General features: G+C 38.3%; 1 protein-coding gene across 14 annotated transcripts in view; it reads right to left on the bottom strand.

Annotated features, from left to right (window-relative positions):
- Positions 1–25,052, bottom strand: part of LOC138937135 (uncharacterized) — a 47,346-nt gene that overhangs the window by 20,051 nt on the left and 2,243 nt on the right. For 11 of the 14 annotated variants that reach the window (XM_070303083.1, XM_070303084.1, XM_070303090.1 and 8 more), the window contains exons 2-6: positions 22,346–22,860; positions 17,451–17,612; positions 14,955–15,471; positions 11,100–13,709; positions 4,749–5,244 (exon numbers count right to left, since the gene is read on the bottom strand). In XM_070303083.1, coding sequence (XP_070159184.1) covers positions 4,749–5,244; positions 11,100–13,709; positions 14,955–15,471; positions 17,451–17,612; positions 22,346–22,604 — 4,044 coding nt within the window. In that variant the 5' untranslated portion in view covers positions 22,605–22,860. Of the gene's footprint in view, positions 1–4,748; positions 5,245–11,099; positions 13,710–14,954; positions 15,472–17,450; positions 17,613–20,194; positions 20,281–22,345; positions 22,861–24,806; positions 24,879–25,052 lie in introns of those variants that run through there. The other 3 variants (XM_070303085.1, XM_070303086.1, XM_070303092.1) reach the window with 3 other exon arrangements.

Genomic DNA, 25,052 nt, shown 5'->3' with positions numbered 1-25,052 from the left:
AAATGTTCGATAGTACTTCCGGATATACTTCCTCCACTTCGTATGTACGCGATCTGTAATTAAATGGGATTTTATTCAAAGCGTCAAAGGGGAATAAGCTAACACGTAATATTTATAGTGCAGATACGAGAAATTGTGCGCACGATCAGATAATAAATAAAAAAAAAAAAAAATTTATTATATACATTATCGTCACATGTTTACATTTAACGAATGCGAGTCTCGCGATCATCATCGAGAAGGAAACGCCCGCGGCTCTTTCACTCTCATTTCGAAGTCAACGAATTCAGATTATCTCGATTGTCAATACATCGCATTTAATGTACCTACGGCTTGACATCGGAATCGTGCGATTATTATAAGTAAATATAAATAATATTAATTTATCAAAACATTGCTCCCCCAAGATGCGCGCCAATTGATACATTTTATGTTAATAAAAATATTCAATAATAATAATTATATATAAATAAAAAAAAAAAAAGGAAGAGAGATTCTTCCAAGTCTATTATAAACCTTTTCAAAAATTCCTGAATCGTCAGGCACAAAGAATTTATAAAAAATATAGAAGGGGGGAAGAGAGGAATTAAATAATTTTTTCGGAGGATATAACGTCAACTGGATAAAAGCGACGTCACCATCGGATCAACGTGGAACGTGACACAGATTCGCGCGTTAATAGAGATTGGATGGATTCGTCGAGCGGAATGCACGAAGCGGAATGAGAGAGAGAGAGAAAAGGGAGAGATCGGTTATGCATTCGTATGTGAAAACGCGCGTATCGCGAGACGACGAAGCGTAATATACGTACACGAAGAAACGCGCGCGCGCGCGCGCGCAAGAACACCCACGTATATAGATACGGGACGAGCTGCTGCCGCGTTGATGTTGGTCGATCAATATACCACGCTGGTAGAAGGTAGAAACGAGATGAGAGGAGAGGAAGCTGAAGAGAGCACGGCAAGAGGGAGGAGGTATTGTTAAAGCCACGGACACACAGGACATAAAAGCTGAATATTTGCATCGAGCTCGGCCCAGAAAGTCACGTGACCGCGATCCACCTTGCTCTCGAAATCGCCAGAGATTAACCATGCACATGTTATATCCGATGTAAGGCTAATTGAAGTTTTTATATAACGGGAAGTAGTTTATCACTTATCTTTTTATACGAATATTTTCAATATATTCACGGAAATGTCTATAATTCGATATTATCATAAATAGCCTGTAATTTCTTCTTTAATTTTTTTATAAGTTTCTATAATTTTTTATCGCATACATGTATAGATTGAAAATCATGTTCTGTCCTTCTCTCTCTCTCTCTCTCTTTCTCTCTTTTTGTCTAGAGATATTTTATAATGATTTAAATATAAGTTGCTAGAATCTACGATACTCGCAGACTTCCTTTATGCCTTCGAGTCTTCGTTGCTATTTTACAGCAATAAGGCTCGCATGATGCGTTCAAGTGATATTTTTATCTAAACGGCTATCGATTATCTCGCAACAATGCGCGAACAGGTTTCTGCTCAAGTAGTTAATAGATGTATCGTTGCATGAATCTAATGATTTTTGGAAATGTGTTACTTTCATACGTTTGACCCGTCAAATTAGTCGATTAGTTCCGACGTTGTCGCGAATCTTCAAAGATACTTGCGGACATGGCGGATCAAAGCACTTTTGCGCAAAGGTACTTCTTCCGCAAGGTGGTCCTCTTTATATAGACGATACTTTATCGAGTCTCTTCTCTCGACTCCGGAAGAAAGGGTTATCGACCTGTCGCGAGATTTCATCCCCTCCTCTCTTTCCCTCGTTACCCTCCGAATTCCCTCCTTCGAAGGTCCTCGCTCTGTTCTTTTCGTCTTTCCTTGTTACGTAATAAGTAAGACGAAGGGGGGAAAACGAGAAAAAAAAGATACGCGGAAAGGAAGAAAATAGAATACAAAAGAATGGCAAATGAACGAACAAGAAGAAATAAAAGGAAATAAGTGAGAAGCCTGCTTCTTTTTCAGAATGTCGAGGAAGAAAGATTATCGGGTGTAAACAAACATCTCAAGGATTTCCCTCGCGCGAGTTAGATCAATTAAAAAAAAAAAAAATAATAAAAATAAAAAACGGAAATCGTGCGTGCACGCGATTGTATAATTTCCCGACTCTTGGAGAGACTAACGCGAGAGGTTGCTTAATAAAACGGGTCACTGTATTAGAAATTTGCCACAAACATTATTTTTATATAATACGCACGAAGGAGAATCCCAATTTTATTGTCCCTTCTCACGCTCTTCTTTTCGGCGTCCTCATTCTCGTGCTTTTAACAAGAATTCGTTTCGGTCGCGATTTCTTTTAGCGACAAGAATAGCTGTTAAATACCGTAATATATAGCATTAAATAAGAGAGAGCCTATAGCGGACTTGCTAGCGCTAAATCAGCCGATCGAAACGTGTACACGCGTGAAAAGGAAGGGCGTGAACTAAAGCGCAGGGTCAATGGTCTTCATTACGTGTGTATCTCTATTTAAGAGGCACGAACGGAACGAATGATCGACGCAAGTCTCACGATGCCGATCGTCGAGCGGGGACCGTCCCGTCAAGCATAACCCCGTGACCGTCGGGCTCTCATTAAAGCCACCTTCCTCTTATGCTCGGCTAGGTCACATACACGGCGTATCGAAAGTCCGTTCTATACTAGTTTAAACCGAGTAGCTGAATTTGGAAAAAAAAAGTTTTATTGCATAACTTGAACATTTAAAATGAATGGACTTTATACTTCAAAAATTTACAAGAAATTATTTTTCTCCAAGATGTAAATGAAATTTTTTTTAGAAAATTACGCACGTTATGAAACGCACACCTGTGTCCTTCGTTATTGAAAAGGTTAAGTGGTCAATCATTTATTTAGTATAATGTCAAAGTTTGTCCATCGTGTTTGTTCATTGACAAAAAAAAAAAAAAAAAAAAAAAAGGAAGAAGAAGAAGAAGAAATGGGAAATCGATTTTCTGGTCCTATCCTATGGAGTCAAGTGGGACGAGATTGCCGTAGCAATAATTATATTATGTGCGGCGGAATCGATGTCTCTATCTTTCGCAAACGTGTAACAGAGCCGTCATTGCGGGAAATACGCCGGAGAGAAAGCAGGACGACGAAGCAGGAGAGAGAGCCTCTGTCCAACCAAGTTCTCGTATACGATAACTTTATAACATTGTGAAAACACACACACACACACACAATGTGCAAAAGTTTCGAAACCGTGTCATGCGATAATTTCGCAACAAAATTATATCGTCTAGAAATTTTTATAAAATAAGTCCTACAATTTTTTTAATCGTGTAAATAAAAAAGTGCGAAAAATTGAGGCTAAGAACTCTGCAAATCGTGAAACCAAAGAGTTCAAAGATATTTGACGACCGAAGAGGGAACGATAATTGTTAATTCCCGCAACGAAATCTTTCTGAAAGAGTCTCAGGGAAGAGTATATCGAGAAAATACGCCAATGCGGAAGAAAGATTCTACGACACTCGTCGTCGCACGCCTAATCGAGGAAGGAACCTCTATCGATCCTCGCCGCAATATATACCTAGGCGACAAACCGACCAAGAAGGAAGTAGAGAATCGAAGGTGTATCGGCGAGATTCGTCGGAAGCGCTAAGAGAAACTGATCTGGGAAAACCCAATTTAGTTAACCTGTCGATATACGGAACATTCTTGCGGTGTTCTGTCGACGGCGAGATTAGAACGGTGGCTTCTAGGTTGCAACGATTTGTCCGTGAAGGTACTCGATACTTGAATCAATCTCAAAGCGTAAACGAAGCATATTCAAAGTCAAATTGGATCCAATCGGCTCATTTTACTACTTAACGACTATTTTTTTTCCCTCCTGAAATATATTCTTGAAATCGAATTTATTATATCTAGAGAAAAATTTTTTTTAGAAGAAATTTATCTTGAAATTTATATCACGTGTAAATCTATTCAATATATAATGTATGTAATAAATTATATTGTTATATGGTTGTATCCATAGATGCAAAGACATATTAGATAAGCCGATGAGATGATTCGATGAATGCTAATTTCTGATGACACGATGAAGCGAAGAACATGGGTTAATTAACACGTCGATCGAAACCTGTGTTGGGAACAGAAGCAATTAATTGCATTTAATTTCGCGATATCGCTTTGTCCAAAATTTTTCATTTAATAATTTGTAGACCTCTAAAACACATGCTTCAATAAAACAAAGTTTTATCAATCTATTTCACTACTTCAAAAATAATGTTTAATAATCATTCTCGATTTTATAAGATTATCACAGTGACACTTATCACAATTATTTTTAATATTAAGACATGACAGCCTTCAATAAAACATGAATATTCCTCCTTTTAAAAAAAATAGAGGTGATTCTTATTTCCCCAATTTCACGCGCAATCGATTTCAAGCGTGACAAATCAAATTCGCGCATATGAAAGAGAAATTCTCTCTCTCTCTCGTCAAGATCCAATATAAATGCTTTTCTTCGATCTTCCCAACTAGGCCTCTATCGATCCTCGCCGCGATAAGTTTGCAACATCACGCGTCGTGAGAGCTGCCTCCTAGGCGAGATGTCATCGTTGGGATCGATCTATAAATTTAGGAATTTCGCGCGCGGTTCGTCCGCGCTTCTCTCTCTCTCTCTCTCTCTCTTTCTCTCTCGTCGCATCGGATATTAATCTACGCGAGATAAAAGATCGCGAACGAGAGATCACACTCACCTTGACAAAGTGCAGGTTCTCCTTGTCGAGGAGGAACTCCATGGACTTGTGGGGCCGCTGGTGGATAGCAGACGTTGCGGCAGACGCGACGTCGTCGCGGGGACTCCTGTCGACGGGCGACTGGGGTACGTGGAGGGCGTGCTCGGGTCGCGGCCGCGGCCGCGGCGCCGCCGCCGAGGTGTGGTTGAGGTCGAGCAGGCTACGGGTCTTCTTACCACCGGTGCCGGCGGTAGAGGCGGTCGAACCAGCCGTATACTTCGTGCAACTCGTGTCGATCACCGCCTCGTCGAGATCGGTCTCGAGCAGACCGACCGGACGCTCCTGGGCGGCCTGCATCGCACGGGCCTTCGCCATCTCGATCGCCGCCGGGTTACCGAGGTCCGTGGCGGCGCGTCGGCGCGACACCGACGCTCGCGTCGTCGTACCCAGGGCGGCGACGCGCGGCGGTTGCGGCGGCAGGGGTGGCTTGCTGGATACTGGCGCCCTCCCGTTGCTGCTGCAAAAGACGAATATTCTTCAGAATGATGGACTTGATCGGGGAGCGCTTGGCGATTACAAAGGGTAGAAGAAGACGAGGAGAGAGATACTAATCACGCGGTTCGTTTGACCTGATACGAACTGCCGTTCGGAAATCTCGCTGCGCCACGACCAAGACATCGCGAGTTCCCCGGGGCAGAACAGGACGATGGAGCAAGAAGGTGGAAGATGGTGAACCGACTGAACGAAACCTACTGGCGAACGCGAGGAAAACTAGTCTTGCACTGCGCCGCGTGTTGCACCGATGTGCGCAGGATAATTGGATGTCACCGGATTGCATCACACGTAAAGTTTTAAAGATGATCCTGATGCGACACTTCAACGCGGAGAAGCTTCTCAGACCTCACGATATTGCGCGATTCTTGCAATTTTACTCCTTCATTTAACTCGTAATTAAAGACTATAAATCTCTTTGTTTCCCGATTGTCTAATTTTATACGTGACAAAACGCGGAGAACGATTAATTAATTGTTCTTTTCATTTTTTTTATTCACGACTTATTCGCGTACGTTGCAATTAAAAGGACCTTTTTTCGCGATTCATCGCGGTAAAGGATAATTGCTTCATTAAACTGACGCATTATCATCCAAGCACATTGAAAGCAAGTCACGTTATATAGAAGGCTCGTAATAGCATCGTAGTTTTGTCTCTTTCGCATCTCCGTTATGAGCCGGGTTAGTGATACAGAATGAGAGCACGAAGACGGTTTTTCTTCCATACGCGACGTTATTGTGATGCGATAATTGAAAATTGGCGTTCAAGCGTATTTTACACTGTCGCGGTACATCATCGGTTTCCGATAGCAGACAATTAGCAATTAAATGATGGTCTCCTTTTTACTATTCCCTTGACTGGAATCGGGGATATTAACCTTTCTCCTCTCATATACATCCGTTTAATCTAAATGTTACTTGATACACCGTCGTGTGATTTGATAATGTATGCAAATATATGTGTATGTGTCGCAAATATCAGGAAAAGTCTGTAGATCATAAAAATATATCGTGATTAACGTTTATAGATCATTAAAAATGATCGCAATTAACGTTTATAGAACATTAAAAATTATCGTAATTAATAAATTTAATAAGAAATATATATGTTGCGATTGATTGTGAAATATTATTTCTGCCATATTAATCGTGAGTTAAAAATTGCAACGATAAGAAAGATTATACGCGAGATAAATTACGTCGACTTTTGCTCTTTATTTCCGATCTACGAAGCATGATCGCGAGAGACAGTGGTCGCTTTATTGAGTTTCCGAGTAGTCGAATAGTATTGATATAGGCACGACTATATATCTCGACCAAGAGGACAGTCACTAATGAGACACTTTTCATCCGCGTAGTCTTCCATGAGCGTAGTCTTCGATAAGAAACTAGACACAGTGAGCTACTATTGCGAGTTCTCGTCGAGACCTCGTTACATTACAAATGAACATGGAGTTGCGATCTGTTATGAAGCTGTCGCGAAGCTGTAATCTGTTTCAGTTGACGATCTCTGACCGCGAGTTACGTGATTACGGAATAATCAACACCAAGTTTCTTCGGTTGGTAGGATGATTAATGAGCTGTTACCAACGGGTAATTCAAGTTTCCTCCAATATTACACCAAGTATTTAAGTACGATGTATAGAGTGTCCCAAATCAAATGCATTTTCGTTTAATATGCAAATTTTCTTTCATCAGCTATGTCCTCTTTTATTGAAAATTTGACAAAACATCGTTTCTTTCTTCACGATTTAAAAAATATTTAATACATGTTAAAAATCATTTCAATAATCAAACCTTAAATTAAGATTTTGCCAGATTAAGTTTATTTTAAATTATATATTAAATTATGTGGAAAAGAGAGAGAGATATCTCTTCCCGTAGCTTCGAGAAGCTTAAGTTTTATTTTCATATTCTCTTATAATTTAAAGAAAAAGTTTACGTTTTCGCGAAACGGTTTTAAAATATCACATTTAAATACAAATTAATTACTACTCCAACTTTTAATTTGTAAAAAAAAAAAAAACCGAGACGACTCGTGTAAAGCGGACGACGCAAATGAAATTACGGAAGCCAAGCTCGGCTCACACGTGATCGAACGACGACGCATTGCAGCATATGCGTTCGATTTTATTATCGCGGCATAGTGTGAGATCATGTTTATAAACGCGGCCCACAACGATGGGGAATCATCAGTTTCTAAAATTAGTATATACGACTGCCGGTGTAAAAACAGTGATGGTTTTCGAGGCCCTGAAAACCAGCGTTCTCCGTTGTTTGCGCTCTGACAGTTTACGTTCGAGAATATTTCTTTCTGAACGCTTGGCTAAAAATTGAAGCTAAAGTATACGGGATGTCTAAAATATTCGATAAGAAGATACATATTACATGTAATGGAGATATTAATATTTTTAAAAAAATTGCAAAGTGACGTGTTTTTATCGATATTAATAAATGCGCTAATGTCAATGAGAGAGAAAGATTTCATATACTTTGTAAAAATAAATTCCACAAAACGTAACGATGCAGGTTTTAGCGGATTCAACCCGCGCAAGAACAACGTAATATAATTTTGCGAATACGTTCGTATTAACTCGCCCCGACGACGATGGAACGCAGTTAAAAGCCGCACGGAATGAGCGCGGGAGCAAGCTTAATTACGCCGTCGTTAAAGAGACGATTAAAATGGGAGCGTTTGTTGCGTTTTTAAGACGGCGGAATAAAAGCAAAAGTATACGCGAATGTAAAAAAAAAAAAGAATGTAGATAAAAAACGAAGTTGGAGAATACAGAACACTAATGGTCCTTTTACGCAACATTGACGCGAAGAGAGCAAAAACTTTTGGAAGGGGGGAGGGGAGGGGGGGGTCAGAAACCTCGGGATTAGAATTCCGACGAACGTGACGTTGAACTCGCCTCGAAAGCGACTTCCGGACTCGAACCAGAATGGAATAAGATTAATAAGGCAACCCTCTCTCTCTCTCTCTCTCTCTCTCTCTGGCTAACAGCATTACACACCTACACACGTGTGCGAAGTGTATATTTAACTGCGGCACGCGCGAAACAAGCGAGTTCACGTCGCACAAAGTCCGAGATGTTGTAGATAGCGCGAAATATATTTGACGACTAAAAATCAAAAGGGAGGGAAGAGCGATGAAATTAATCTAAACCGCGTGTAAAGGAAATCTGTCCCCCCCCCCCGCTCCCCCAAATAACAGTAAAAAAAATTATCAAGGGAATAATGATTAAATGATTGAAGCCGAACCATCGCGAAGATCGCGAATGCTTGCGAGTATTTTTTCAAAATATTTTCGAATCCCGATTAATAATAAAAAAAAGCAGCAAAGTGCTTTAGCTGCATAAGTTGTTCTATAGGATGTTGGCAAAGGCGAATTTATACTATGCATAACTAAGTCGAATTATACCCGCATCCTTGCCAGAGGAGCTCAACTCGCAGATTCCAGCTTCGTTTGCGAAAGCTCGAATGGTGTCGGCTTCCTAAATTACATCCCGCAGCTCGCAACGATGATTCATCGCTTCTAAACGCGGGCGGGCGTAGGATATATCGACTGCGTTCTGTTTAACATCTCGTCAAACAGACCGAGAAACGCAAACGCCGAAAGTTTTCGGCGTGTTGTAAATGAGGTAATACTTACTTTCGACAAAGTATATTACGAGAACGAGAAAATAAAATTCGAGAACGAAATCCATTATGCCAGCTAATAAAAAGAATGTAATGACCTAATCATAAGACAGATTGAATGCACACATTGTAAATAATTAAAAGATTATTAATAAGCACTAATATTGTCAACGTATAATATTTAAGAAAGAAGGTCCTGCTAAATTTCAGAAAATGTTATAAATTGAAAACGAAAATTAATTGAATTTATTCATATTCATTAATATTTTTTTCTTCTTTACTTACGAAGAAAGACATTTTATACGAAATTATATTATGATCTAAATGAAGAAATTATTTTTTACATTATTCTACGCCAAGTTTAATGAAACTTTTTTGCACTTGTGCTATTCATGTTTCGCAGAATAAGAAATTTATTCAACGCGTTGGCGGAAAGACAGCGAAACTCTTCTATATGAAAAATACAAGTCGCGTATTCATTTCGTCTCAATAAAACTTTTTCGGCGCAGCGCAAATCGAAACGAAAGGCGTCAATTCGGCGAAATCTAATATGATAAAGCAAATGTTTGTTAAAGAAGAAGAGAGAGAAGAGGAAGAAGGGATCATCAGATACAATGTTCCCAGAAGAGCCATGTTCATCGACGGCGGACTCACTGGAGACCAATAAAAGTACACAGTTACATCGAAAGAAGAGTTTGTAGAAACAGACGAAAAATCCCTTAATTATTATTTATTCGTGCAAATGAAATTAATCCATCAAATGGCTTTAATTTTATATGTGAAAAAAGACTTTTCTCTTCTATTCCCTATATAAAAAATACGGTTAATATCAAAATCATGCTCTCTCTCTCTCTCTCTAGATGCGCGATACTCGGAAGACAAGAAATATGGAACAAGGGTGGGACTGTGGGAAGATAGTGGAGAGAAAAGGGGGGGGAATGGGGGAAGAAATGAGTTATAAAATACAATTAGGTCGCATTACGCGAGAATGACGAGGCGAGACGCGGAGCCGGAGTGAAACTTAATTAAGGAAACTTGGTTCCACTGCACCGCACCGGCCAGCGCGATCATTACTGGAGAAACGAGAGAAATGATGCGGCAGCCTGATGTTTTCGTTGATGTTTTCAAAATATAATCGGAGAGCAAAGCTTTACATGAATGAAATCACAATATTATATACGATCGTTGAGAGGAGGAAACGAACCCGCCGACGAGCGATTGCAACAGACGAACGGGTGTGGGACGAAATGAAAGTGGAATTAAACAAAACTGTGAATGAAGCGATTCGCCAATATAGCACGACAGTAGAAGAAATAATGAGAAATCGAGTAAAATTATATTAAAATCTATATAGAAAACGGATTATATGGAATATTCAGTATATTAAACGGGGATTCTATTCGACAAAATAAATAAATTAATAAAGTACATATATCAAAATTAAAAAAAAATTGTTTTTGATAAGTAAGCAAAGTGAAATATATATAACAAGTAGAATAAAATATGAAAATTAAATAAAATTAAAATTTTACATTTAGATTAAAATTTAAGATTAAATGAAATATGTGTTATCGCGAATGAAGTCAATGTTATAAATTCTCAATCTATTATTAATTTGAAATTTGCGAAGATAGTATAAACACGACGAATGATAAAATGTATGCGATTCTTATATTCTTTCGATGTAAATAATCGAGATCGGAATCGATACCAAAATGCACGATGCACATTCGGAAACTTTAATTACAAAAATCATTATAATATATCATAATATAAAAGACATATTATAACGATTCGTTACTCGTATACTTTATGACAACGCAAAATATGTCGCTAACAAAAATATCGCGAAACATCTTGATGGTAGTTGAGTTGTTTAGAATCTCTCTATATTTACATACGACGCGCGACCGATAACCTGTTGCTCTCAGCCCGGAATACAACAAAGTATTATGTCAAGGATATCTGTCGCTCTACTTAAATTATTTAAAAAAACATCGATGATGACAATGTGACGAGAAACTGTAGGTTTCAATTATTTGAGATACAAAATTATATCAATCTACTGTGCTTGATTGCTCTTATAGTGATGCTTCTTTAAAAATATTAACAAACAATGCTAAAACGGAGTGTAAAATATTTTTATAAATATGAGTAATTTGTTTAATTTTGAAATTACCTGACATTAGAAACGCTTCTCTGAATATCCACATTGTTCCTTCTACCGGCCTCTTCGAGAGTAACGACCTCCAGTTGGCGTCTTCTCTCCTCTTCGGGCGGATGCAATGGTATGATAATGTAGTCAGGTTCTTTCTTCTTGGCGGCTGTTGATTGTTGCTCCTCCTGTGTTCTCGTCGTCGGCTCGACAATCTTTTTCTGAACCTCCGAACGTGGCACCTTCGTTCGGCCGCTAAACCTCAGCCTGGAAAATCTCTGCAGAAAGCCGCCCAAGCCGCCCTTCTTCCTCTCCTCGTTCTTCATGACGGCGGAGGCAGATGAAGATAGGGAGGATGTTGAAGACACCGCGTAGGTGTTCGCAATCTCCTTCTGCGGAGCGATAAACAACGGTCTATTCGCGATTACAATATCCACGTCTTTCTTGTTGATATATAGCGCATGTTGCTCTTCGCTCTGACGTTTGTCGTGATCACTAACGCGATGATTCGTATCAACTGCTGCCACAGCCATCGCGGGCTTCCCACTACCATGTTCACCGAATGAACCTGGAACGCCGGGTGGGGACTCGAAGCCAACAACACTGCGAACACTGTGTCCCTTCTCCTCTTTCTCCTTCTTTTCCGCTACCTCCACCTCGTCCCTCTTCACCACTTCCTCCTCTTCCTTCTTTGCTCCCGCTGACTTTTCGATCACGACTCTCCATAGACATTCGACGGTGTCGCGATCGTTCAAGCCAGAACTACGAGAACGCTGTTCAGGATCTTGGTTCGACGATGCATTTTCAAAATTCTCTTTAATCCGTTTTTGATCCGTTTCCTTGCTTTCATCCTTTCGAAGATATTGTTGAGAAAACTGTACCATTTGTTCCGGATAAAATTCATCGATTAAGTTCTTCTTCACATCCGCAGATTCCTCTTTGCGCTTACCAAAAGATTCTTCGTCGATGTAAGATATCGTCGTAGAATTTCCAAGGACACTTTCTAACTCTGCAATTGGCTCCTCTAATTCAATCTTCTCTCGTAGGACGACCCTATCCTCCAAGCAGGACGCTCCTATAGGTTTGGTTTCCAAGCAGGGATAATCTACTTCATCGTCTAACAGCCGCGGACTTAATGCACTAGCATCGCCACAGACTGAAAATGGATCCGAGTTTTTTTTTATCTGACCAAAGAACGAGTCATCTTGTTGCTCCTTGCTGATGTTTGTGTTGGAGCGCATTACATCGGTGATTTTTAGTTCTGAGGAGTGTCCTGATGCAGCTTCTTCCAGTTCATCGCAGGCGTCCATTCGATGAAATGCAGCCTTTGAGTTCTGCAACGCCTTGACATAATCGCACTGTTGCGCCAGCTCGTAGCTGGCGTTATTTATTACTCGTTTTCTTCCAGGAGAACTGGGACATCTATTGCGATCTTCATCATTATCCTTAAATTTTCTTTGGAAATTTCTTTCGTCCACCTCAAACTGCTGCGCTAATTCGTAACTAGCATTTTTCTTCACCTTTCGGTTTCTAGCTCGACCAGATGCCGTTCGTTGAATCGTTTCCATCGCCAAAATGGCGGCGTTCGCAACTTCGGAGGCGGCTGCCTCTTCTACCTCGCGCTTGAACTGTTTGATGGCTTCATCAAGATCGTTCTCCGTCACCATTGCCGTGTCCAGCACACAGTTAGCATGGTCCTGAGTCTTCACCGTCGATACCGTCTTCATTTGTTTGTCGTTGAGAGTTTGCTGCTTTTCGCAATGATCGCTCGCGCATTCGACCTTCGTTCGTTCTTCATTTTTCTTCTTACGATTTTTTATATTGCCGTCCATGAATGAATTCTGAGCCGGCTGCGTCCTAACCGAGCTGATTAGCGTGACTTTCGTTTTCGTTTCATCGTTCTCCTGAAGAATCGCATTTTCTCGCCAACTTTTCAGGGTCATCGTTGCCTCGTCATCGGATGCGGTCTCCGCCATTTCGAGATCGTTTATTCTGTCATCGCACATAGTGGCGACGCCACAGAGATTCAGATCCACCGGTACGCTAACCACCTGCGTGTAATTCTCGAAGAGAGAAGACGTCGATACGTAGGAAGTCGTCCTCGAGGTGCGAAGACAAAATGATGAGGCGCTGCTCAAATCACTACGTGGTGACTCTTCGACACTGTCGAGCAGACTGGGCGCGCTCTGCGACTTGTCCGTGAATCTAAAATTAAAACGCTCCTCGTGACTCCACCCTTGGTGCTGCTGTTGGCGGCGGCGGCGGCGGTGGTGATGGTGATCGTGTTGATCATACTGCTGCTGCTGTTGCGGATGTTGATGATGATGATGATGATGATGGTGATGGTGATGATGCTCCGTGCCGGCTATATTTAACCGGGCTGTCTTTTGCGCGGACTTGAATTCCAAAAGCCTGTCTCTTTTCGTTTCCACGCCGATCTCCCGTAGATCGATCGTGTTCCGGTAGTCCAAGGATGTCGCATACTTGCCGGACTCACCGTATAGTAATAACCGATCCTCGAAACCGGTCGTTAACCGGGATTCCGTATTCGTCCGGTTTCGTTCGAAATTGTCTTCGTCATCCTCTTCCTCGTAATCGTGGTCCCTGTATTCCTCGTCCTCGTGCCAAAAATCTCTATTTCGTAGAGACCAACATCATTGAAATATTGGTGCAAGTAGAGTTAGAATATGAATGATAAAATATCGAGATTTAATATGAATACTGACTATTTTTATTCAATATTTTGCATTTATGAATTTTTATATAAGAATTGAACTATTTAAAACATGCGTATGCAAAAAGTTGCGCTCTTCAAGACCAAACGACGATAATTTAACGACTCGACAATACGTTTGTGTTTCTAACATTTATAATAGCAGCAAAAGTCAAACCGGCCTTCCTCAGGGTCGCAATTGCATTTAACTTGGCCGTAAAACGATCATCACACGGCGAACAGTCGGTATACGTTGCCAAGAACATTGTACGACGCGCGGCTTTCTCGCGCAAACGTTACGCACATTGTTTAAATTAACTCTTTCATTTCGAAATCGGAACAGAGAAATTAAGAAGAAATCTCTCAACTGTGCATTTTGGAGATTATTTAAAATAGAAAAACATAATTATATACATATATAAATGCGGTTTTTTTTATCATTTTTTTTATAAATAGTTAATTTAAGAAAATTGTATTGCCGTATTTATACTAGATTAATATTAAATATCTCTCTTCTTGGTCTTAAAAAATTCCAAATTTTAAATTATCATATTAAAAAAATAGAAGAATTAGAAATGTAACAAAATAGATATTTTAGTAACAAATATTTCGTCGATAAAAGAATATAAATATATCTATTTCTAATGTTTCTCAAATGCACTTACCGACAGTCCTTGCAAACTGTTAATTCGGGAAATAATGCGTGATTACAATAGTTGTGTACCTCTATTCTAATGGCACATGTGAAAATAGGCAAGTGTGTGCAAAAGCTAAGCAAAACAAACAAAAGCTTTCGTAGCTTCAGTTAAAAATTACAACGCAAGTGGACGTGTATTAACTGCGTTACGTTTCGAAAAATGATAGCACGTACAAATAAAAAAAAATGCTCTAATATTAAATTATACAATATATTAAAACATCAAAAACTAGAAAACTCATGAAAAAACATATTATCTTATTATTTTAATTGTATTTTTATTTAGTTATTAAAAATCAAAAATAATTTTTGACTGAAACCAAATACAATATATTTTCTAAGATTCGGATAGAGATCTTTTTAAATCTTTTTATAAAATTTTTTGTTATGTACTCAGCAAGCAAGAAAGAAAGAAAGAAAGAAGAAGAGAAGGAGAAATGAAGTCTGGATTCAAAAGCATGTAACTTACCTTGGACGTTGCTTGTTCTTTCCAATATTCGACAAATCAGCACCTCTCTTCAGATACAAAGGCGTGAAACCATTTGACATAGATACTTGGCCAAAACCTTCGTCCTTCTGACAGGTATCCAGACTTTCGAAGCTGCGGTAGGGCCTGATCCTCGGAAAATGCTCGGCCAATGCGCTGGGAAAACCATTCGGTAGCAACCTGTTATAGTCTAATTCCAAGCTATCAGGCGAATCGTTCTCTGCATGAGAAGTATTCGACCGATTGGAGTATTCCAGAGAGTCGAAACTGTAGCTGGAGGGTGACAGGGTCGCACAGGTCCTCTCCAAGGACTCGAACTGCAATAGCGAGCTCGATCTGGAGGAGGCGGTGGACCTGGACGATCTCGGCGAGGCCGGATACTCGTCATATGTTGTCACGTGCTGATGGTAATGATGATCGGTGCCATAATGATCGCGACGACGTCTCTTTTTTGGCACCACCGAGTTGCACTCGCTGCCGCTACCGTCTAGCCGATCGTCTGCAAACAGAAACGAGAGATGAGAAAGATGATGACGATAATGACGCGAGGCACGTAAGGACTCGACAGAGTAAAAGCGAGACGAGAGAACGTGAGTGGCCTAAACCTACTTTACTGTCGGAATCCAGATCGCCGCATGTATTGTTTTTAATTCCGTTTCGAATCTTGTTAGGATAGATAAAAGAGGATGTTTGACGACCCACTTTGTAAAATCGAGCCACGGAAGTGAGATCCAATCTAATGGTCGCCACTTTTGTAACCCCATGCATACCTTCCGTCAGGAAGCTACGGTTCATTCAACCGGAAGCAACGCTTACAACGTTATACGCTGAGCACTATCAGTTCTCGACCGGTTGGTAATGGTCGCGATGCGATGCGCGATTGACCAATGTCGATTATCATCGATTAAAATGTCATGTTCAGATGCGATCGTGACGTCTTAATCTTAAAGTCTTAATGTACATTAATAATGCTCGTTAAAATTTCGTGTTAAAATCGGATGCTGAAGGTCAAAATGTAAGTAAATTGGAATTTAATCATTTATTATATACGTTATGTTCTTTTTTTACTTAGATTTATAAAAATTTATATTATTTCAATTTTTTTTATATTTAATAGATATAATTTTTTTATATTTTTATAAAAAAGTTTTCTTTTATATCTTTATTTATTAATAAAAGTCGTTTTTATATTTAACTATCTGATTTAAAAATTTAAATCTATTTCCGGAAAAAGTCTTTTAGTTTTGGCATTGAAGCAACGAGCATTCGTTTATATAATTCGATCCTTAGAATTCACGATTAAGAAAATATATCAGTGTATTTATCTTATGTATACATTACATTAATTTGAGATCGAACGCAATATATTTCTCGGTAAATAATATCAGAAGGAATATTGCATCGGCAAACACACGAAAGGAATTACTACTAAAAAATAATTTTGCCAATTATATTTGTCATTAAATCGACTTTTAGCAATTTATATCTTAAGGATATATAGCAGAAATAAAAAGAAATTAGATGCAATGTTTTATTTATTATTAGAGTTTAATTTACGACGTATTTCCAACAATATTTTTATAATTATTTGGAATAATTTTAAAAATAATTTATTCCTCCATTTTTTTAGTACTGATTTCATTAGTATTTTTTTTGCGAATATTATTTTCATCTCGTAGCATCCATGTTAAAAAGAGAAAGTGAATGCCCCTGTAACGCTGCAACCACGTGAAACTGCGTGTTACAATGACTGCGCGCTCAAAGGCGCTAAAGTCTAAGAATATGATGGAATGGCATTTAATTGTAATAATACGGTTATAATTCGGTATATTCAGTTAAATGTATCTTACACGTATATAATTTAGATTAAATTATATTAATTATATTTCTCAGAACTTCTCTATAATTTCATGATTATTTCCTAGTTCTAAAAGTATATATATTATATACATTGCAGTTATATATTATATATATTACATGTATGTTACGTATATATATAGGGTGTCCGATAATTTTTGACACACCCGAAGTGTGAAGATAGATTGGCTCTAACTGAGAGGGAAAGTCCTGCGATTTTCGTAATAATTATTGAGAAATTAATTAAAAAAAGGTCGACCAATTCGCGCGAGTATAAGCGCGCAGCGAGAAGAGACAACCCAAAAGTAGGCGCGCGACAAAGTTTTGGGAGGAGCGCTCTACAAATGACAATAGTTACGTACGAGCGGTACATAATGATGGATTTTCGCGTCCTAGCAACCACATATCAATGCCACCCATATCAGACCCCGTTCTTTCTCATCGCACGGTAATATATGCGCGAATTAATGGATCTTTTTAAATTAATTTCTCAATAATTATTACAAAAATTGCAAAATGGTACAGGACTTTTCTTTTTAGTTTGACCCAATCTACCTTCACACTTCGGATGTATCAAAAATTATCGGACAACCTGTATATGTTAATGATTAGAATTTTTACCTGCGGATCTCTGCTTCGCCTTGATATGAATGACGCTCTCGGTCTCCGAATCGGATCCCAGCCAATATGTCGTTCCGCTACGATCAGAATCGCTTTGAAGATCGTCGGATGTCTCCTCCAGAATTGTCTCCAAAAAATCTATTTGTTGTACTAGCACCGTATCTGTAAGCACAAACATTCCTATGGTTAATAATTTATGTTAAAACTTATCATTCAAGTCAAATAAAAATTGTAATTTTTAAACATACAGATATAATATACAGAATAAACATACGAATTTCAAAAATCGATATTCAATATACTTATTTCACATGTAATTTAATGAATATCTATTTTCTATTATACAAAAACTAATTTTTTTTAGAAAAGTAGTGTTTCTTTTATTTCTTTGTTTTATATATTAATCACAGATTGTGCGTACTAGTTTCCATATCTTACACACATTTTCTGCGCGCATTACTTTATTGTTTCATACGATGGAATATGCATTCAATAAAATAAACTCATCATTTATGTCCTTGCCATTTCGTCAAAGTACGGGTAGTAGCTAACCCGTTTACAGAAGCAACTGAGCATAATTCTTAACGAGAATTCGTGACTCATTCGTTATCGAGAAATGCAATCATTATTACATTGGAAGATAACGTAACTGGAAGGTCAACCACCTCTTGTTGGACTTTTCGACGTCAAAGCCGGTTTAAGACATATTAGGCTATGCTATACATACTCTCCAAAAAGTCACTTTTCGATATATAAAGTCTCTTTCTGACTTTTCCTTCTATTTTTTTAACATTGCATCTTTTGTAACTTTTATATTAAATAATTATTAATCTAATATTTTTGTTTAAATTTAACAAAATATTGTAACACATTACATATCAGAATTAAAAATGTTTATTACATAATGATATGAACCACGTTCAGAAAAGTAAATACATTGTTTTTTTTTTATAACGGCTCATCTGTTCGAAGTCACCGACCATCGGAGAGATGTCTGTACTTGACAATACAAGAGGCTTGGAATTTTATCCGTTAGTCACCAACCTCAGAGTGAAAAAAGCCTGAGTAAAGATCGAGAAACTAGTTTCGCTGCGGAGAATGAATTGAAAATACTATGAGTGGTGTACTTTAGTATTGTATATGTGCTCTTAAGCACTTAGACACCTGTGCCTAACGGTTCGCACATTGTCTTAAACACATCCTCTTTCTCTCACTCTCCCTCAGAAAATTATTGTATTTTATTTATGTCTTTCTATAAAAAAAAAAAAAAAATTAATTTCTTATTCAGCTCGAGAGTAAAACGTATCTAACAAATAAGGCAAAATAAGAAATATCGTGATAAAAATTATTAACGAGTACAATGGGTTAACAATGGTCAATTGGCCGCTCTCAACGAAGAGCTCGCTGTAGGAACGTAAAGTTTTGTATACGTTCCCGCCTTCTCCCATCATCGTGCGATGAATGATGGCGTGAACAGTTAGCCGTTGCTGGGAACGGGATGTTGCATAGCTGCACGGCGCAGCGCCAGAATGCATTCGATGCATTTTAACCGGGAGCGACTACGCGATCTCTTGTGGAAAAGTCAAGCGCGCTGTCTTATCTCCCTTCATCTTACTGAAATAGTTGCATAATAACATTGCGCTGTAACATTTGTATTGCGCGTCGCTCTCTTCTCTCCCTGCTGCCTCGTCTGATTTACGATTAAAGAGTCAAGAGGGTAAAATTAATGCAAAGCCCAAATTTAAATATTTTTACTCTGTATCTATTTTCGCTGAGATTTTTTAAATAAAATTCGCGGAAGTTTGTGGTTGATTAAAAAAAAAAAAAAAAAAAAAAAAAAAAAAAAAAAAAAAACCCGAGAATAAATATTCGAATAGATGTTCAAGCCGAGATCGAAGCTTTCCTTGAGAGATTGCATGTAACTTTCCACGTGAGTAGGCGGCGATAACGTTTTATCGAAATAAACTTTGCGCATCTGCATCGGGAATGCTTGAATGCGATCTCAGAGACTGACAGATGACAGTTGACTTTACAATTCAGCGCGAGAGTGTAATGAATGAAGTGAAAGGAGTAACATTAATATGATAAAATTTATATTTGAAATGCATGTTTTCACAAATCAAGTCAATATTTTATATCGACGTTTTATTATGTTTAATTATGTAAAAATTGCTACGTTTTAAATCTTACACGCACGGCGCAATCTTAATACGAAAACTATGAATATTGATCAAAATACTTGAAAGATTAATTAAAAATACAAGTCGTCACTACAATCTACGATCGATTATGCGCGAATCCGAGATATATAAATGGCAAGATCGGCACGAATTGAATCATTGATCGGTCGACCGATCAATTAATCCCAATAATTATAGAGCTGGTTTGTTCGAGTGACGTAAGAAGTATTCTCATGTGTGCGTTTATACGCGAAGGCACCTGATTTCCGTGATATCTTGAATCTTCAGATGCGCTCGGTAAATATTACATACAAGCAAACAATATTGTGCCTGTTTATATAATTTCAATTACATTAATTTAAATAAAATTATTAATAAAAATTTAAGAATTTATTTTATTTAATTCAATTAAAATAGACTTCATTAAATTTAAGAAAAAAGATATTTCTCAATACTCGGTTATCGATAGCAATATACTGTGAGAAACGCCTCTCCCACGAGTCGCAAATGCGATACGAAATGAGAGAAGATACGTCAGATTAAATGGAATTAAATGTCTCTAACCATGTGAGGCCGGACCTCTCCTCTCCTCGACGATTGCGAGAGTGGATCGTGAGGACGATGAAACGCAATTTGTCTTGCACGAGTGCGGATGCACGCACCACTATATAACATTATGGGCCGAGCCACCTGTTGCAGTCGTCTACTGCCTGTTGCCTTTCCATGACTAACGGACGAGAATAAATCGTCGCGACTTACATAAAAATAATCAGCTCGACTAGTATCTTTTCAAGAGCCTTTCAGCGGATATTAGCGATAACTGTAATATATACACGATAGCCAGAATGCCAAAGAATTTCTCAAGACTATCTTTACCACGAACTAAAATGTTTTTCCTTCTTTAAATCCTAGTTCTCGAGTACATCATCAAAAATTGAATTATATTTAGTTTTATCTAATTAGAAACTTTAAAATAATATTAAAAATGTATATAAATATATATTAAAAATGTATATAATTATATGAAAATTGAAAATGTGCGATGCATTATAACGAAATATTTTTATTTTTGAATATTTTATGATAATTTCGGAAATATTGTTTATTTTGATTCCTATCTTAGATATCAAGACTTTCTTTAGACTTCGAACCTTCTTTAGATTCTAAATCAGTCTTTCGAAGCGAATGATAAAATAAACAGAGCGGATAACTTTTCTCGCACAGATATACATGACCGATCCTCCTTACTCGCTCTCTATTTCTCGCTTTGTTTGTTAGTCGCTTGCTTGTTAATCGATCCGCGTTAACTCACGTGACATGAAACTCAAGCTAGTAATTTTCTCACGGTGAATCGATCAGTGAGTCATCATTACTATTGTTTAAACTAACTGAATTTGAAATTCACCAAGCGAAATTACATCTCTCTTTTTTCCACTCTTTAATTTTTATCGAAAGAAAATTTTACTCTCCAAAATTCACTAAAGCGTGATTGAAAAAGAATTTGCGATAAGTTCGAAACATTAAGCGCAATTAAAAAATCCAGAGTATCTCGTTTCTCGATTATTATTGTCTATCATCACACATATTTTCAAATGATTTTCTGCGATCGTAAATTCAATGATTGAACCTTGATCGAAGATAACCGGTTGACATTAATATTGCTTGCGCATACCACATCGGAAAGCAAAATGCATTATTTCCAACGATGTCCCGAAGCATTCTTAAAGCTGCCGTCTCGTCTATTACGCTCTAGATATCGACGATGAGGCCGATATGATTATCAGTGGCGATTTCCAGTAGCTTTAGAAAACAATGCGACTTTGCATACAGATCGTTCTTTAATAGCACGTTGCTTTCTACTTAAACGTGAATGAGAGAGACGCCGAAAAAAAAAATTCACGCACATCCTCGAACTTCCATAAATGTGCTACTCATTTAATAGTAATTTATCATCGCTTTTTTTATGTCGATATTGATTTCAATTAAAAAACCTGACATGCCCCATATATCTCTTATATAAAATATATTTCTAATAATAATATGATAAAATTTAAAAAAAGATGTATAATAAATTTCTTTCTTTCTCTTTTTCTTAAAATATCTCTGCTATATGTAACATGTTTTTATATTTTATAGCAACACATAATTTGTTATACAAAACATTGCAGAATCTTCAGTTTTAAAATAGATTCAATAGATATTGTGAATATTATAAAACATTTCCTTTCCCAAGCTCTAATACGTAATTTCGGATTAAAAGGGTCAATCGCTTAGTGTGACGAGCCACGAGTAACGACCCAGATCACTATAATCGCATCTAAAATTGCGTCGAGAAGAGTGATTTAACAGTATCTCGGTCTGGTTGTCCTACGCCTGCTATCAAAATGAAGATTCACGGTAAAGAGAAAAAGAAAGAGAATAAATCTTTTTTTTTCTTCATACCCAAAACTCCATTAGAGATTATTTCTGTGTTTATCGAGGCAAAGAATTATAAATTGTAATTATAAATATAGAGAGAAAACGATAATGAAAGATAAGAACATTAAGAAGATTAAAGAAAAAATTAGCTAAATATGTATTAATATACATATACCAGAAATAATTAAAACGTTGAACTATACATTAAAATTAAATGCGAATAATCGGACATCAACATGAAGAATGAATACACGTGTGTGAAAAAAAATAACAGAAAGAAAGAGGGAACATACGAACCATTAGCCCGTAGATCCTCCAAGTGTGTCGGCTGAAAGTGGGAATGATGCTGCAGCTGGAAACCGTAGGCCGGAAGCCAGGGATTCGGTCCATTCACCAGATCCATATCGGCACAATCCAGGGTCAAGGCCGCCGAGTCCTCCTCCTCATCCGCGGCGGAAGAAGCCGCGGAGATGACGGCAACGCTCGTCGGCATCGGCGTCGGCGTCGGCGTCGACGTCAGGGTCGCGGTCGCGCTCGACTCGCTCCCGCTCATCATCGCGCGATGATGACGATTCCTCGCTTCGTCCACGATCGACACCAACGATCGTTAGCAGCTCCGACGAACTGTAAACCCCCTTTCCGCCTCTCCTTCATATCCCTCCACTACGAATGCAGCATCGGAAGCCGCGCCGTTTCTTTCCGGCCGGGGAGAGAACACGTTCTGATTCGGCGTCAGATTCGGCGTGATTTCGGCATCATTCAGATCCGGATGTCGAACCCTTCTTCCATTCGAACGTGCACGCGAGGGGCAACTGAAATGGAAAGTAACTCAATTAGCTTTAAAAAAAGAAAGATATTATATCTGTGCTTTTAGATTATTCAGAAATTTCTTTGAGAAATTGAAAACAAATTTTCCTTTATAAAAATTTAGAGATTTTTTTTTTCAACATACGTCAATAAATAGAGAGAGTATATTCTTTAACTATATTCTTTTTCGAAAGATACTAGAATTATTATTTAAATATTTTTAGATCTATACGTGCGTTCTTTAGATTTTTTTTTTCCAATTCTCTTCGGCTTCTTCAAAAATTTTTCAAGATTTAAGACTTTAAGATCTTTACGATCCATGACTTCAGATTTAAGATCATCTTGAGTAATGACGTCTCTGACTGCCTCGAACTCCGAGATCCTCAAACTTTCCCCGGTGGAATTCTCAGGCTGGAATACGCGGATGAGAAGGAATTTGCGATGGAATCCGTTCGCGATTCATCGACCGGGAGGGATCGCGAGATCCTCGAGTACTCCGAGCGTACTCCCGCGAGAGAAAGAGATACGGCCCGCATCTCTCCTGCGATAGGAATACGCCTTTTAACGAGCGTGCGTACCTGGGGCAGGCGTTAAATATTGCCGCGAGGCGCGGATTTACATGACACGGCGGCGAAGGGAATCCTTTACGCAGGTGGGAGTTACGTTTGTGTAATTGGATAAAGATCGCGGGTCGTCGCCCTTCTCTCTCTTCCCTTCTTCCCCGTCACACCCCGTGTTCTGCCCTCACGATTCCACCAGCGGCAGAAATATTATTACCGTCGTATTTCTTTCGGCAGGCGGACCGAGTCGTTTAAGCCCTTAACGATCTTCCAAAATAAATCGTCATAAAGGGATACGGTAAGAAAAGACTCAAGAACACAAAAAAAAAAAAAAAAATTAAGAAAATATCCAGGATATAAACTGCTTCAAAAAATAAAAATTATGAAAATTAAAAAAAAAGCTACAAATTCACGATACAATTTAATGATACAGATATCGTGTATAACTCCTTCCGATAATAATTTTGTAACATATGTTACGAAACATATGTAGTAGCTATATATAATGACGATTATGAAGAGTACAAAGATAATCGCTAATCAATTCGTTTCTTTTTTATCCCAGCGAAAAGAGAGATCAATCGTGCAATCGATGAATGCCGATCGAGATAATCGTTATCGCCATTCTCCGCGATAACGTCCTTGGGGATTTATTTCAAAAGTATAGAAAGTATCGCGATCGCAAAAGAGAATCGGGGAAAAAAAAAAAAAAAAAGAAAACGATCGCCGATAAATGTGTCGGAGAATAATAAAGATCGTGTGATTGACATTTTTATTACTCGCACAAACGTCATCCTATATTTTTCTCGGTAACCGCAAGAATATTTCAATGCACCGAGTGTCGCGGAATATATAATTCTCAGCTATCGATATCTCAATTAACAAATCGTACTTTATTCCGAACGTAATTTATCCCGATCGTGCGCGACATCGAATTTAAAAAAAAAAAAAAAAAAAAAAAAACGGGAATGATATATCGATCGGATGTCGATCTCTCGATCTTATGATAAACCGCGTTGCGGAAATAAAGTCGCGGGTCAAGATTGCTAATTCAAAAATTCGCGCTCGCATTCTCTCCGTTGCACTTTTAACGTCACTGCGTATATTTGCAATGCACGTCCGACTATACGCGGACACTTTCACTTTATATAACGCCATTTTCCATTGCGCGGATAAGAGCGACTTTAACTAATATTTAACGCTGAAACTTTTTTTGGGCCACTCTTATAAAGATGTTTCGCAAATTCAATGTAAAAAAACCATATATATAAAAAAATACAAAAATACAAAAGCATCTTAAGTTTCGAAAATTCAAGGATGCGTAAATTGTAAGAAACATTTTGAGAAATTAAAATCCTGCGCAATAGAAAAATTTTCAAATTTATAAAAACCTGGGGTCTCCTTTATACGAGTTACACGAGGACTACGAGAACTTGAACCGCAGAGCTTTCAAGGTGTCTTTATTCGCTCCATCGTTGGCGATTCCGCAACACGAAAAAACGGCAACACGCGTAGCAAAAAGACCGTTAAAAGAAACAAAATACGAAAGAGATACGAAGAGCGAGAGAAAGACAGACAGAGTTGTTATCCAGATATCGCGGCAGAGAGAGAGGGAGAAAGAGAGAGAAACAGGACGC

The sequence above is a fragment of the Polyergus mexicanus genome, unplaced genomic scaffold, assembly GCF_030449975.1.
Source record: "Polyergus mexicanus isolate NDT 795.1 unplaced genomic scaffold, iyPolMexi1.0 SCAF_10, whole genome shotgun sequence".
Classification (NCBI taxonomy): domain Eukaryota; kingdom Metazoa; phylum Arthropoda; class Insecta; order Hymenoptera; family Formicidae; genus Polyergus; species Polyergus mexicanus.
This window is presented reverse-complemented; position numbering and strand designations above follow the sequence as displayed.